General features: G+C 42.2%; 1 protein-coding gene across 1 annotated transcript; it reads right to left on the minus strand.

Annotated features, from left to right (window-relative positions):
- Positions 1–6,948: 6,948 nt before the first annotated feature.
- PCK1 (phosphoenolpyruvate carboxykinase 1) lies at positions 6,949–13,504 on the minus strand. The gene is made up of 9 exons (XM_062505115.1): positions 13,281–13,504; positions 11,736–11,917; positions 10,925–11,128; positions 10,417–10,604; positions 9,367–9,529; positions 9,023–9,247; positions 8,788–8,919; positions 7,970–8,065; positions 6,949–7,403 (listed from the first exon to the last, which is right to left on the minus strand). Exons 1-9 carry the CDS (start codon positions 13,502–13,504, stop codon positions 6,949–6,951), a joined length of 1,869 nt encoding a protein of 622 aa, XP_062361099.1.
- Between the last annotated feature and the right edge of the window lie 445 nt (positions 13,505–13,949).

Below are 13,949 nucleotides of genomic sequence, written 5' to 3' on the forward strand. Positions count from 1 at the left end.
TGGTGTGCCATGTGCTCCACCTCTGCTGGCAGAGCAGTCCATCTGCTGAGCCCCGCTGGAGGGGTCTGAGGGGCACAGGGATTAACCTTTAGCCTCTCAAGTTGTTCCGTGTGTTGTTTAATCCCCTGGGTTCCCTGGGAAATTTGCCTTCTGTGTAACACGGAGTGGGCACGGTGCTTGCAGGGAGCCTCTGGGCTGCCCAGTCACAGATACTTGCTCCAGGACACTGTTCCTTGGAGCTGCAGGAGTCTTGGAAGGCAGATTGCCCTTTAGACCTTGGGCTGCAGACGGCTGATCCAGGCTCTTGCCAAGCCGCTCCGAGCACGGCCGGCATGTTTTAGTGTTGTTGACAGCTGTGCTGTTACTCTGCTTTCCTACGTGTGCAGGGAACTCAGGGATCACAGTGTCCCTGGAGCTGTCAGCTTGGAGGGTTTTGGGGTGGAGAGTGGTCCCGAGGGTACCCAGCCTGTCTGAGTCTGTCCCCCTCAGCAAATCACCAAATTGCAGCAGGGACTTGCCAGAGCTGCTCTTCTGGTGCCAGCGACTCCTCCTGGCCCAGCTCCACACTTGTGCTAAGTGGCTTTGGAGCTGCCCCAGGGGTCTGTCACGGGTTGGAATTAAGAGTTGCATTTGGCTGGCTGGTCTGTCTTTCCTTCCTGGATGCAATTGCTTTTTTTAGCTTATCTTGGTTCTGCACGGGTTTGTAAGTTCCTGCTGAAGTCTCTAACAAGATTTGTATGGTGGCTTCTTTTTCCTCCAAGCAATCATAATTTGGCCAGAAATAAATGTCTGCAAAATTCTTTTTAAAGTCTCTCCCTCATGTAGGTTTCTGCAGCCTTCTTGACAGACAAGCCGTAAAAACTGATGGGACTTTTGGAAATGGTTGGTGGGACTTCTAGGACTGGGCAGAAGTCCAAACAATTTCTTGTAATCTTCTCCACATAGATCTGTTATTGCTGAGGCAGGTACCAGATGCATTATCACTACTAGTCTCCTTCAAGGGTGGAGGGGTGCCTGAGTGTAGATAACTATGATGAAATAGAGCCAGATTTCTGTCTTTATAGAATAAAGACCAAGAAAACTCCATGGAATCCAAGGCTTGCTTCTACTTAGTGTCAGAAGGCTATTGTTTTTGTACTCTAAGACCACCACTCAACCCACAGCTCTCGAACAGCCTCCCCCTCCCTTTCCCAACTCTTGTCCTGGTTTAAATTTATAGCTAATTCATGGCTTTTTCCCCCCCTCTATTGGTTACCTCTGGAGTTTAACATAACTGTTGGTAGCATCACTTTGATAGGCAAAACCAGGCTGAATGTGGGGTTTTTGCTGGGGTTTGTTTTTGTGCAGATTCTTTTGGTCACCACCAAAGTCAGAGGGCTGTCCAGCTCCACTGTCCTGGCCTTGTGACTCTCCATGAAGTTGTTATTTAAGGCAATTCAGGGACTGAGGTGGAAAAAAAGTCCAGGCACACTTACTTTAGCCTGGGCAGTCCTGAATGAGCAATTGGGAAAGGAACAGGGGGGTCAAGGCAGAAGCTTCCCATGGGTCTCAGCATCTTTCTGCCTCCTGCCAGCAGGAACAACTCCTGGGAGAGTTGTACCCCTCATAATTCCACCTCATTCAAAGTCACCCCACTTGGGCAGCATTACTGGACATGGATGCTGACGTTCTTCACCCTGTGGTGGGAATTTTTCTTCATGCCCCTTGCAAGGCTCTGCTGGCTTCCCAGCCTGCTGAACTACCATCATCTTGTAGCTTTAGGTTTCAGGCTCTTCCCAAGCTTGGATAAATTTAAAGCTGCTATTCATAGCTACTCTCAGGATCTGGAGCTCCAGAACACCATGGGAAGTTTCTCATCTGTTCAGGAAGACACAGATAAATATAGTGATGGTTTCCAGTGGGTAAAATGAGGTTTTGTTGTTCTATTCACGTTCAGAGCTGGCATTTCTGCTGTTGCTGTGCCAGCCTCCACCATGGTGACAGGCCCTTTCTAGGATTTCTGATGAGATGGGAAGGATGACAAGTTCAGACTATCAGTTTAGTCTAAAGCCCACAAATCTATACACAGCAGGGGTAAGATCTATTTATTGTGAGCCTGGGAGCTATTTTCTGTGGAGGATGAACTTAGTTTGTGCTGGGGAACAGCTGTTTATCAGGATCAGGTTTCTGGGAGGGACTGTTCCTTGGCCATCTCAACCTAGGAAATGGTCTTGTGATGCTTTACAAGAAAAGGAACAGAAATTACGTTCTTGGTTTAAAAAAGCGAACAAAACCAACAAAAATGAAACGCAGCAGTTTACAAAGGGATTTTTTAGCTGAATAAAAGACCTTGAGGCTGCACAAAAATCAGCACAAAAACTTTGATATATTCCTTTGGGAGGATTAAACCAGATGTTTTCCCTTTTCCAATGTCCAGGATCTGACATTTCCAAAGAAGACACAAAGAACATTTCTGGGATGTGTATTAGAAAAAGTTCTGTTTGCAGCTTATCAGCTTGAAGGAAAGCTGAAGGCACAATCATCTCAGAACCTCTGTCTGGTCACATTTACACAGGAGAAAAGGCATGGCAAGAAGCACGAGTGTGAGGAGGAGCAAAACAAATTTCAAGGTGACTGGCACTGATGGTATCAAAGGCAGAACAAAGCCCTGCATGCTGGGAAGGGACACTCAGAGGTCTTTTGAATGGCCTCTTACAACTAAGGCACCATAACCATGATTTTGTTTGCAAGGATCTGACACAGCTTGAATCTTGCATATTAATGTATGTGGATTTCTGTCATTTGCTCACAAAATCCTTCTCTGGCAAAGTTTTGCAGCCAAATATCTATGGTGGCTGCAGAATGCAGTAAAGGAATACAATAGCAATTAGGGTTTTTTCCTTTCTCATGTTCCCCACCTAGCTGTTTTGCATAAGGACACACAGATGGGGCGGGACATGGTTTGGAATCTGGATGAGGGGGATTTGCCAAGACTCATTTGACCAATGTGCCCTTCTGTACTGCTGGGGTTAAACCTCTGCCAGAAATGTCCTCCACAATCAACACTAACAATTACTAATTTGGAGTTTAGAGTGCTCTGCTTTGCCATCCATAGCAGCATTCCCACAGTCTTCCAGCCAGGTACATCTCTAGTTACGATAATTGTCTTTCAGTTGGGGAGCTGACTGACTATACTGCCGCAAGTATGGAATAAATCATGTTACTATGGTAGCCAAGGTTTTTGGAAAACAGCATCTCCCAGAGCACAAATGCCATTTCTCTGAATTTTGCTTATTTTCCTGAAAATATCATCCCAGAATTGTGAGAGGTTTGAAGTTGGGTTTCACAGTTTTCCAACACGAGTTCTGCAGTAAGATGGACGCTGCTTTTCAGGTTTATTTATTTATTTATTTGATTTAACCTTCACAATGCTGACAGAATCCAGGTGCGTGGATATCTTATATACTCAAGTTAATTACTGCTGAGACTGACATCTGAGAAAGGGATTTGAAGGAACAAGACAAAACACAGTTAAAACTTGACCTTGAAACATGAGCAATGAGTCCAAAGGATGGCATCAGGCTTGGAGGCTTCTCAACCTGTGCAAGGATTGGGCCAAGGTCTAGGTCTGTGCTCTGGATTTATCTGTGCTATCAGGAGCACTTGGCACCAAGACCAGACTTTTTGCCCGAGGGACTGAGCTAAATTTAAGGTAGTTGAGCACAGCCTTCCCTGGATGTGGTGCACCCATCGCAGTTTGTCCAGTGGCACAAACACGAACAAGGTGCCAGAGATGGTGTCCTCAAGAGCATTAATGGTTAAACTGTGATTTTAATTTTGTCTCTCTTCTTCTAAGCCATGGCTACATCCACAAGTGTTTTAACAAAGTATTTTGTTTCTCACTTCCCAGAATACCAAGTGCATTTCATAACACAGCTGTTGCAAATGTTATGGCTCTGTACACTTCATGTGTTAGTCTTGCCTGTGCTTCCCTTCTCTGAATTGCATTTAATAGCCCAAGTTTTAGATTTCTTGACTAATTTGTTGAAATTTATTGCATTTGTTGCCTTCCCCTCTTTCTTCTGAAAATCAGGGGAACTTCCAAATTTCAATTTAAAAGCATTTTGTTTTTATGGAGCATAGTATTTGTTGGAGGGAGAAGAGTTGAGATCATAATCTGGCACAGTTGACTAAGTTTCTAAATTTTAAACCACCGCCTTCTCTCTTTTTAAACATTTTCCCTGCCAATACTAAACATTTTGATCATTCAAAATGTAAATCGTGCTCCCCATAGATGCTGATGGGTTGAGGATATATTTACATACAAAGGAGCTGTTGAATGACTCACGCAAAAAAGTCATTTTCTTGTTCTCATTCTTAACAGTGCAGCTGGTTTTCCCCCCCCATTTTCTATTTTCCAGAATGATCTGTGTCTCTGGACAGCCTTTGAAAGGATGCATGTGGTTAAAATGTGTGTGGTGGGAGAACCACAAATGGTTGAAATATTTTTTTTGCCAGAGGAGCTTGTCAAAGGCCACTGTCCACTAGCTGTGTTATGTGGCAAAAAAACACCCAGAGCAGAAGCTGAATGGTAGTCAAATGAAGGAAAATTCCCTGATTTCTTGGGGTGAGGAGGAGAAAGCAAGGGTTCAGTCAGAATATGAAAGCCTGAGTTTTGGGCTGGGTAAGATGTTCTCGAGGCAGTTAGCACTTTATAGCATCGGTGCTGCTAGAGCTGGGTGTGTGCTTAAGACCTCAGAGATGGTATCTAGATCTCCTCACCGAGCAGTTTTATGGGAGAAGTGACACTTGGCTTTCCCATATCAAATATTCCTGCTGGGCTCGGGCCCCTGGCGCAGATTCCTCTGGCAGGAAGTAGGAGATGTTTCTTTGGAACACTCCTTTGAGCCTGGTTGTGTTTGGGAAGGCAGAGCAGCACACTGGAGTGCTCAGAGAGCTCTGGAAAGCCCCAAGCTTCTGTACATCTCCTGAGCAGCATTTCAAGCTGTCCCTGGAACACGTTTGCACTGCTCAGGGTTGGGATCCTCTCCCGGGTCCACAGGAAACCCTGAGGCTGTAACTGGCCATAACTTTCTGATATCACCAGGACAGATTTTCTCAACTCTGCATGTTCTTCCTTACACATATCCAAATACCAGTCCAGTACTGCCACACCCCTTTTGAATGGCCCAGGGTTTTCATCAGCAATTCATAGAATTACTTTATTAACAACTTTATTTTATACACTTGATAATAATGCTTGAATCTGAGGAGTGCCTATTCCAGTCTTTCTTGGCTCACTCCTGATTTATTTACTGACTTCCACCTTGATTTTTTCTGTTAATTTGGAGCCCACTCAAGAGGACACATACAGGTGACCCTGTAGGAAGTGCAGATGGGATTTTGATCACCTCCATGGATGCTGCACCGCTCTCTTCCACTTCCATCACAGCTTTCCATTATCTGTTCTTTGTGTGACCTGTGCATTGACTTGGGCTCTATTATTCACTTCAGAACGGATAATGTTTGTGTTAGGTCTTAAACATGGGGTCAGAGGGTACTTAGAGCCTTTTCAGATTATGTGATCTCTCCTAGCAAACTTTGAAGGGCAGTTGTTGACCAGCCCTGGCACTGTTTGCTCTGCAAGGAAGCAGGGTCTGTAAAAAGGCTTATTACACAATGTAAGTGATTTTCTTTTTGCTAAGCAAATATTTGCAATATGTTTTGGGAGATCAAGCATTCAAAGTGAAAAAGCAGGATACCTGCCAGGGATGTGAGAAGCAAATAAATGACACCTCTAATTGGGAGAACATGGGCTGGTTTTAGTGTCTTGGCTCTACAAGGAAGCCAGCAGGTTCCTACCCTGATTTTCATTGAGCTCTAAGGCTTTAGGCATCCTGACAAATCTGGAAAACCTTTTCCCAAATTGTCTTTACTTCAACAGCTGCACTCGTTACTCTTGTAAAAGCCAAGGTGCTGTGGAGCAGGGACAAATCCTTTGACTTTAACAAATGAGCAAGGTCCTAATATGGGGCTTTCCTAGAGGGTAGTTTATTTTATAAATGCCTGCAGTAACTAACAATGCCCAGCTACGGAGAGTGTGTCACCATCTGGATGACTGCTCACAGCTGGTATCATAATTCTTGGATCATTCCTTTGGCTTGAATTGAAGTTGCAAAGATAGTATGTGACTTAAACTACTTGGCTCAGGAGTAGCAGGTCAACTCTAGTCAACATCTAACTTCCACATGTGCATCTCTCCCTGTGCTGTGGTATTCACAGGAGCCTCAATTTATATGCATGCAATTTATAAACAGAAAGAATACTGGAAATGAGGTAATATTTTGTATAAACATTTATTTTATAGTTTAAGAACAAGCCATTCAAAACATCTGGAAATCACAGGAACATGAGTAATATATAATAGCAATATCTTAAATATGCATTAGTAATATAAAGTCATCTTTCACTATGATAGAAGTTACAACTTCATTTTTCTAAAAAGTATTTAAGACACAAAATATGTTTAGGTAACACATATATACAGCATCTAATTTTCTCTCCTCTTCCCAGTGGAGCCTGCGACTCCAGAGGTTTCTGTGATGGAAACAACGTGCTACAACTTGAAGGCTGGATTGGTTTGGATTGTATGTGCAGAACTAGGCAAATAATTTACACCCATCATGGCTCTGTGTGCATGTAAGTGACAGAGCAGGGGTTTCAGACCCTGTGCACGTGCACTCCCACAGCTGCTCACCTATTCACAACAACCGATGCAGTTATAAATCATTAGGTCTGGAGTTATTTCTAGAATGTCTCTGTATCTATATCCTAACTAAACTATGACCTACTTTCATTATAACCCCATGCCCATCAGTGTGCTGTTATGCTTCCAGTGGTGATTTGGTAAAATGTGTTTGCCCTGTCTTAGTATGTGCGAATTGATGAATAATTGTGGGTTTGATCAGCTTACAGCTGTTTTATCCTCATCTCTAAGGCAAGCAATTCCCTTTCTATTTCATAGGGAAGGTCTGCATTAACTTGCACTTCAAAGTATTGTTTGATTTCTTCTACCTCCTTTTCCCAGAACTCTTTTGAGATCTCAAACAGTTCGGTCAGGTTGATGTCTTCTAACCCCTTCAAGTTCAAAGCAGCATCCGTAGGGATGTAACCTATGGCAGTTGGTTTGGCAGAGGCTTTCCCTTCAATTCTGTTGAACATCCACTCCAGCACACGGGAATTCTCTCCAAAGCCAGGCCACAGGAATTTCCCTTGGCTGTCTTTCCGGAACCAGTTAACATGAAAGATCCTGGGTAGTTTTGCAGCTGGACGTTGGGCCATGCTCAGCCAGTGGGCCAAGTATTTGCCAAAGTTGTAGCCAAAGAAAGGTCTCATGGCAAATGGATCGTGCATAATGATTTTGCCTGTTCAAAACACAGATGGAGAAGGTAAGGGAGTAAATAGCACATTTATTCTAAAGCACAAAGATTCAGATCCTCCCGTGATCCCTTTACCACCCTTCTGAACCAAAGAGCTTTACGAAACAACACAAGCATTATACTTGATGCACAATAGGTTCAAATTAAATTAATTTTTATTATTAAATTTCTTAAATCTCAGGTCAAGCATCTTAAATGAAGATTCTCAAGAGATGGCTATCATTCATGCATTTATGTTGAGCTCTAGCAGAAGAGAAAATTTAAATTTGTTTATCCCAGACTGTAACAAGAACTCCCTGTCAAGGTTTCTGGCAGCCCTGTGCCTGCATCCTGTTCTGTATGCTTGCCACCTAAGGGATTATTTTGCTTAATTTGACTTTTACAGAGAATTTGGCTGTTAATTCTAGTACAAATATTTTCTATTGTGAAAATGCACAGGTTGCAAAATTATCTGCCAAGACTGAAATATGAAAGAGCGGGGGGAAGGAGAGGGCAGGCAGTCCAGAGGGGCCTGCTTTTAATACAGGTAGACAGATTAAATTTTGATTTACCTTTGTGCTCAGCAGCTGCTGTTGCTTCAGATCTCATGGCTGCTCCTACAAATACTCCGTGCTTCCAGTTAAAGGCCTCATACACAAGAGGGACACCTATAAAGAACAAAATCACTTCAGTAATTAGAGGCCCAGAAACATTTTTATGACAGGTTTTGCTATCTGAAATAGTGCTGAATGCATGTTACTGGATAATGTATTCTGATTTTCCTTTTTTTTTTTAAATCAGTTTATTTCATGCTCTCTTACAACAAAGCAGTTTAAATTAATGTTTTCAAAAACTGGTTACTGATTAGTGAGCACATCCAGTGGGAGATATCTGGGACATCGGAATCTCCAGCAGATTTTAGTGGAAAAAGAATCTGGTGCTCTGGTCATTCAGACCTAGCATTACTTCTATTTCTTTTCCAACTTTAGGTAACCTTTAGCAGAATAATTTATTTTACATCCTTTTCTTAAACTATCTAAAACTGATTAATTTCTCTAACCATTTTCTAACTGAACTACTTAAACTACAGGAAAACTGAGACCAATACAGCAATTTTCTGTGTTTCTACTACCCATGTTAGTGGGTCCTGATCTCCCTCCAGCCCTTTATTATCATTACCTGTTTTGTGTTAACATCAAAAAACTCAGACACTGAAACACCAGTGCCTGGAAGCGTGTGTGCCAAAGGCTAACACAGAGGAATTGGACTGACGTGGTTATTTCCTTGCTTTTGCAGCTGTGAAAGCAAAACCTGTGTCTGTGCCCAGCTGTGTGTCAACCCTTCTGTGGCCAGCACTTCAGCCTGGAAACGTGGCTGCTGCATCTCTTACCAGCTGGTCTGCGGCCTCCAAAAATGATCCCTTCGATGGGAACGCCTTCAGGTGATTCCCAAGCAGGATCCATGATGGGGCACTGCCTGGCTGGGGAGCAGAACCTGGAGTTGGGGTGAGCACAAGGTTCTCCTGCACAGGAACACAAGAAAAAGGTCATGATGGCAGAATTAATTTAAATTTATTCTTTCATTTCAAAGACAGCCAAAAGAGGGCCGTGGTGTGGGCTGGGTACCGTTGTCTGGGGTCCAATCTTTGTTCTTCCAGGAGGTCACTGTTACTCCAGCTGGCAGGGGCTCATCAATCCCTTCCCAGTAAACACCTCCATCACTGGTTTCTGCCACATTGGTAAAGATGGTGTTCTTGAATATGGTTTTAATAGCATTTGGGTTTGTTTTGACTGAGGTTCCAGGGGCGACACCAAAAAAGCCATTTTCAGGATTGATTGCCCTTAAGTTGCCTGGAAGTCAAATGACAAAATATAAGTAAATCATACTGATTTAATTCTATCCAGAAGTTTGTAGCATGTCTTACTGCACCTACAGCAACCTGTAAAACATTCCAATTTAATTTCTATACCTTGTTCATCAAATTTCATCCAGGCAATATCATCACCCACACACTCAATTTTCCATCCTGGCAGGCTTGGGTTCATCATGGCCAAGTTAGTTTTTCCACATGCACTAGGGAATGCTGCAGCAAAGTACTTCTTTTTACCTTCTGGATTGGTAATTCCCAGGATCTGTTGAAAAATTAATGCAACTGTTAAACACAGTCTTTTCTTCTTGCACTTTTCGTTTTGGAGATTGTCTCCCAGCAAGTGGAGATGATAAAATATTTAATTATGCACATTTGTTCCTACAAAAGAAGCACCACATAATATTGTTGACAAATAACTCAAGCCGTATTTTTAAATCAGAGAGCCAACTCTTCTTGCCATTAGAATATCTGTGAGAAATTCTTATAATTTTTTTAAAATGCTAGGTCTGTATATAATAAACATTTATTTTTATTTTGCTGATTAAAGACCACATACATCTGTGTTTCTCTGTTGAGACAGAAGAAAACCAGACAATGTTCTTTTGGCTGCACAAGTGGAGTGAAGGGAAAGCACTTTATGCATGGATATGTCTGCTCCTCTCAAAGACCACAGATATTTTTTTTAAGGTTGTTACAGACCTTGAAATTCTTTTTTTCAGTGGTACTTTATGGTGGTAGAATGTCCAAAGGACAGCAGAAATTTGAGCCAGGAAGGTTACACAGCAGAACTCCCTTAGAAAATATGATATTTGCAGGTTTTTGAGTGCACAGACCTCTTTATAATTGGGTCCAGTGATGATGTGCAGGTTCTGCTCAAGTACACGGGTCTGCCTACAAGAAGTCATTCTCAGAAGTTCCAAATCTTGCTTGTTTTATGCCATTACAGGTCCTATTTTAAATGTTTAATACTTGTCCTTGCAAGCAGTTTTCTCTTCCTCAAGAGCCTGGCGCGTGACAGATTCCTACCTACAGTTACAGGACTATCCATATGAGACTAATTTCATTGATGGCGAGACGGGTGATGGATTTATGTGGCTCTAATTCGGGGTTTAACGGCTGCTCAAACACACAAGATTTAATAGCTCTTACCAGCATGTGCTCTGCGAGCCAGCCCTCCTCTTTGGCCAGTCTGCTGGCAATCCGGAGAGCAAAGCATTTCTTCCCCAGCAAGGAGTTTCCTCCGTAGCCGCTGCCAAACGAAATGATCTCCCTGCGATCCGGGAGATGAGCAATCAGCGTCAGCTCCGGGTTGCACGGCCAGTTGTTGATTAATGGCTCTGCAGAACAGAATGTTGTGCTCATGAATGCAGCGATTTCCATGCTTGATCATGCTGTTGTTTCATCAGCATCGTGCCTCTGACAGCAACCCGCAGCAGATGCTTCAAGGAAATCCCTGGTAAATCCTAGGGATAATAATCTCCTTTCCATCAAACTCTTGTTGAGTTTTGATTTCTTAAACTGAGTTTTGAACCTAGTGCTGTTACAGAACCATTCTGGTCTTCTCTGGTGAGGGTGTCCCATGTGCTGAGGACACGCACTCAGCTCCAGGAAATTTCCAGGGATTTTAATGGCTCCAGGGGTTTTTAATGGCTCTTACCTTTTAGTGGCAGAGGGCATCCAACTGAGTGAAGGCATTTTACAAACTCCCCATTACCCAGGGCTTTCAAAACATCTGTTCCCATCCGTGTCATGATCCTCATGCTGGCCACTACATAGGGTGAATCTGTCAGCTCGATCCCAATCTTGGACAAAGGTGACCCAATAGGCCCCATGCTGAAGGGGATGACATACATTGTGCGTCCTGGAAAACAGGGAGTAGCAAGATGTGGCCAAGAGCAAAACAAGGAACATTTGAAGTAACCTTTATAAACATGGACATTGCTTCGCAGTCCTTTAAAAGCTGTCTTGTGAGAGCTTCTAATGATCTTTAAAGAGCTGTAGTTTTCTGTTTGCCTAATTGTATAACAAGAAGTTTTATCTTAAATGCTGAAAGCAGCAGTTCAGACAGATTGTCTAGCCAGGAGTAACTGGGGGTGAAAGCCAAGTTCTCTGTTAGTGTAAATCCCTGAATCTGAAATTGTTGCTCTGGATGGGGGGGGTCCTTCATTCTCATCTCACTTCCTATCTGCTCCTCAGCTGCTGTGTGACTTCCTGAACCAATTCACACAAATTTTTGTACTTTGCCACTCTTTAGAAAGACAAGAGTGCTGGAAAGAGACTGAGGACTGTCCTTGCCTGGGTATTTGGGTCTATGGTGAAGATCTGCATGAAACCAGTGAAGTGACTATCGGGGGTATAAAGCTAAATCTTCAGCTCAAACCGTTCTTTAAAGATTACAGTAACTTGCAACAGTATAAGTGTCTCAGCAATGCTGAAGGTTCAGTGTCAATCATCTTTTTCTTGCCTACCTTGCATGCAGCCTGGGAACCTGGTGTTGAAGGCTTTCTCAAAATCTTCCTCTGACATCCAGCGCCCCAGCTGGCTTGTTCCAGTTTTAGGCATTGGAGTGGTATCTCTCTGCTCTTGAGTGATGATGACAGTTTTGCTCTCAATTCTTGCCACATCTCTTGGATCAGTGAGAGCCAACCAGCTGCATTTCACCAAAAATCAGGAAATTAGACTTTAATTTTTGATATAGTACAGTTACCCTTCTGTGGGACCACTTTAGCACAAAAGGTTCCTAAAACAGTGCTTTGTAAGGCAAAAAATTAGTGACAAAGCAGTAAAACAGATAATCTCAAAAATCAGTCAGATACATTCTCTCATACAAATTGTTTTAGGACTTTCCAGTCATAATAACAAATTATATGGCCTAGGAAATTCCTGTTACATGTTAATACTCCTTTGCCTCTTATCTCAGCCTTATTGTTTGTTGCTAACTTTCAGGGAAAAGTTAATCTCGTTTAATTCTTATTCTCATCATTGTGAATGAGGACCACAAAATGATGCCTCAGGATAAGTGGATGCCAAGGAAAGTAATTTAAGTGTTGGTATAAGTGCCAGAGGGATCAGAACCCAACTTAGTGGATTGGCATAATCCCTTAAGTTAGAGGCATCACAAAGGAAATACTGAGTATAGGCACGATCACTAAAAGTGAAGTAGCTTATTAAAGGAGATTTTTTTCCTCTCTAAGGAATTTTTGCCACCTATTTACAATAGAGGGGATTGTTTTACATTTTCACCTCTGTGCATGGAAATTTTCCACGAGTATAAAAATGTTCTAGTAGGGCTGTCATAACCATCATCACTACAGCTAAGCATATAATTAACAATGAATAATTTATCTGGTGAATCTTGCCCTTTTCTCTCCCAAATAGTCTGCAAACAGATTGCCAAATTCCTGCACTTTAGTTATTCAAAAGTCTTTGCAGATTTCTCCCATGAAGATCTCGTGGTTGGCACGTAATTCTTGAGTATGCACTTGTTGTTAATATTCTCCTTTCATGTTCAGTTAGTTGGGAGAAATTAGGAAATATTTGAAAAAACTATTTGCAGAATACATTAGAGTCAAAGCTCATCGGCATGATATGAATAATGCCTGTACTGAATAATATTTGAACACCCACAGACCTATTTGAATGCCACAGAAAATATGTGATGGATAAACTAATGGACTAAAATAGTAGAATTCTTCAGAAGAAGATTTGCTCAATAATATTTAGCCATTGCTAATGATAAGTTGTGTAAGTCTCATGACATTATTTCAGTTCCCTGATGTAACTAATCAATAGAGAAAAAATACAGTTGATAGTCCAGTTGAATAATATGCTTTATGCTAATTCTTAGAAGCCAAAGTTTGCTTTTCCTAAGTACTTCACCTAAGTAAGCTAAAGTTCCAAAATGTCCATGGAAAGCAAATATTGGAGAGTTATAAGAAGTTTTTAATGTAAACAGGATAGAAAATGGATTTTTCAATTCTGAGATGATACTTGACTTCATTTAGGTTACTCACCAGTTCTCATACTTGTTCAGCTTCTTGATCATGCCTTGTTCTACCATGATGTCCAGAAGTTTCTTGTTCTCTTCTTCTGAGCCATCACAGATGTGAATGCACTCAGGCTGGCACAGCTTGGCATTGGTTTCAATGAAATCCCTCGCTTCTGGAGACAGACTCTCCAAATCCCCCTGGACAACCTTGGGCATGACGTTCATCTCAGCTTTCAACTGTGGGGGCATTATTGAAGCTGTTGTGGATCTTATGGATGGCTATAAAATACCGACCACACTCTAAAATCAAATAGATTAGGTGTAGTTAGCATACTTTACACTCTAACAAGGGTCACAAAGCCTAACATGTAGCACAAAGAATTTACAGTGGACTTGATTATGTACTGCTTTAAAATCAAGGTAGGGAATTTGGATCACTGCTGATTTCAAGGTGGGAAAAATAGAGGCCATTCTACTAATTTAAGGTGGAAAAAATAGAGGCCGTTGTACTTACTGTCTATGTAAGGTGGAGCTGGATGCCAGAGAGGATTTTGCTGATCCTTTCAGTTGAGCCCGTTTCACTTGCCTTGGAGCTCTCTTGCAATCTCTGCTTTCCAAGGATGCACCTCCTTCCTTAAATATTCTTTGTGGTAGTGTCCATCCCACCAGTTGAGGTGAAGGAGGCTTGTCCTTT

This window comes from Cinclus cinclus, chromosome 18 (assembly GCF_963662255.1).
Source record: "Cinclus cinclus chromosome 18, bCinCin1.1, whole genome shotgun sequence".
Lineage (NCBI taxonomy): Eukaryota > Metazoa > Chordata > Aves > Passeriformes > Cinclidae > Cinclus > Cinclus cinclus.

Excerpts from the sequence above, each read along its gene's own strand:
- PCK1 (XM_062505115.1), bottom strand. The coding sequence starts at position 13,504 with ATGCCCCCACAGTTGAAAGCTGAGATGAACGTCATGCCCAAGGTTGTC. Across the intron at positions 11,129-11,735 it reads GTTCCCAGGCTGCATGCAAG|GACGCACAATGTATGTCATC; the intron begins GTAGGCAAGAAA and ends CCTGTTTTCCAG. Across the intron at positions 10,605-10,924 it reads ATGCCCTCTGCCACTAAAAG|AGCCATTAATCAACAACTGG; the intron begins GTAAGAGCCATT and ends TCTGTTCTGCAG.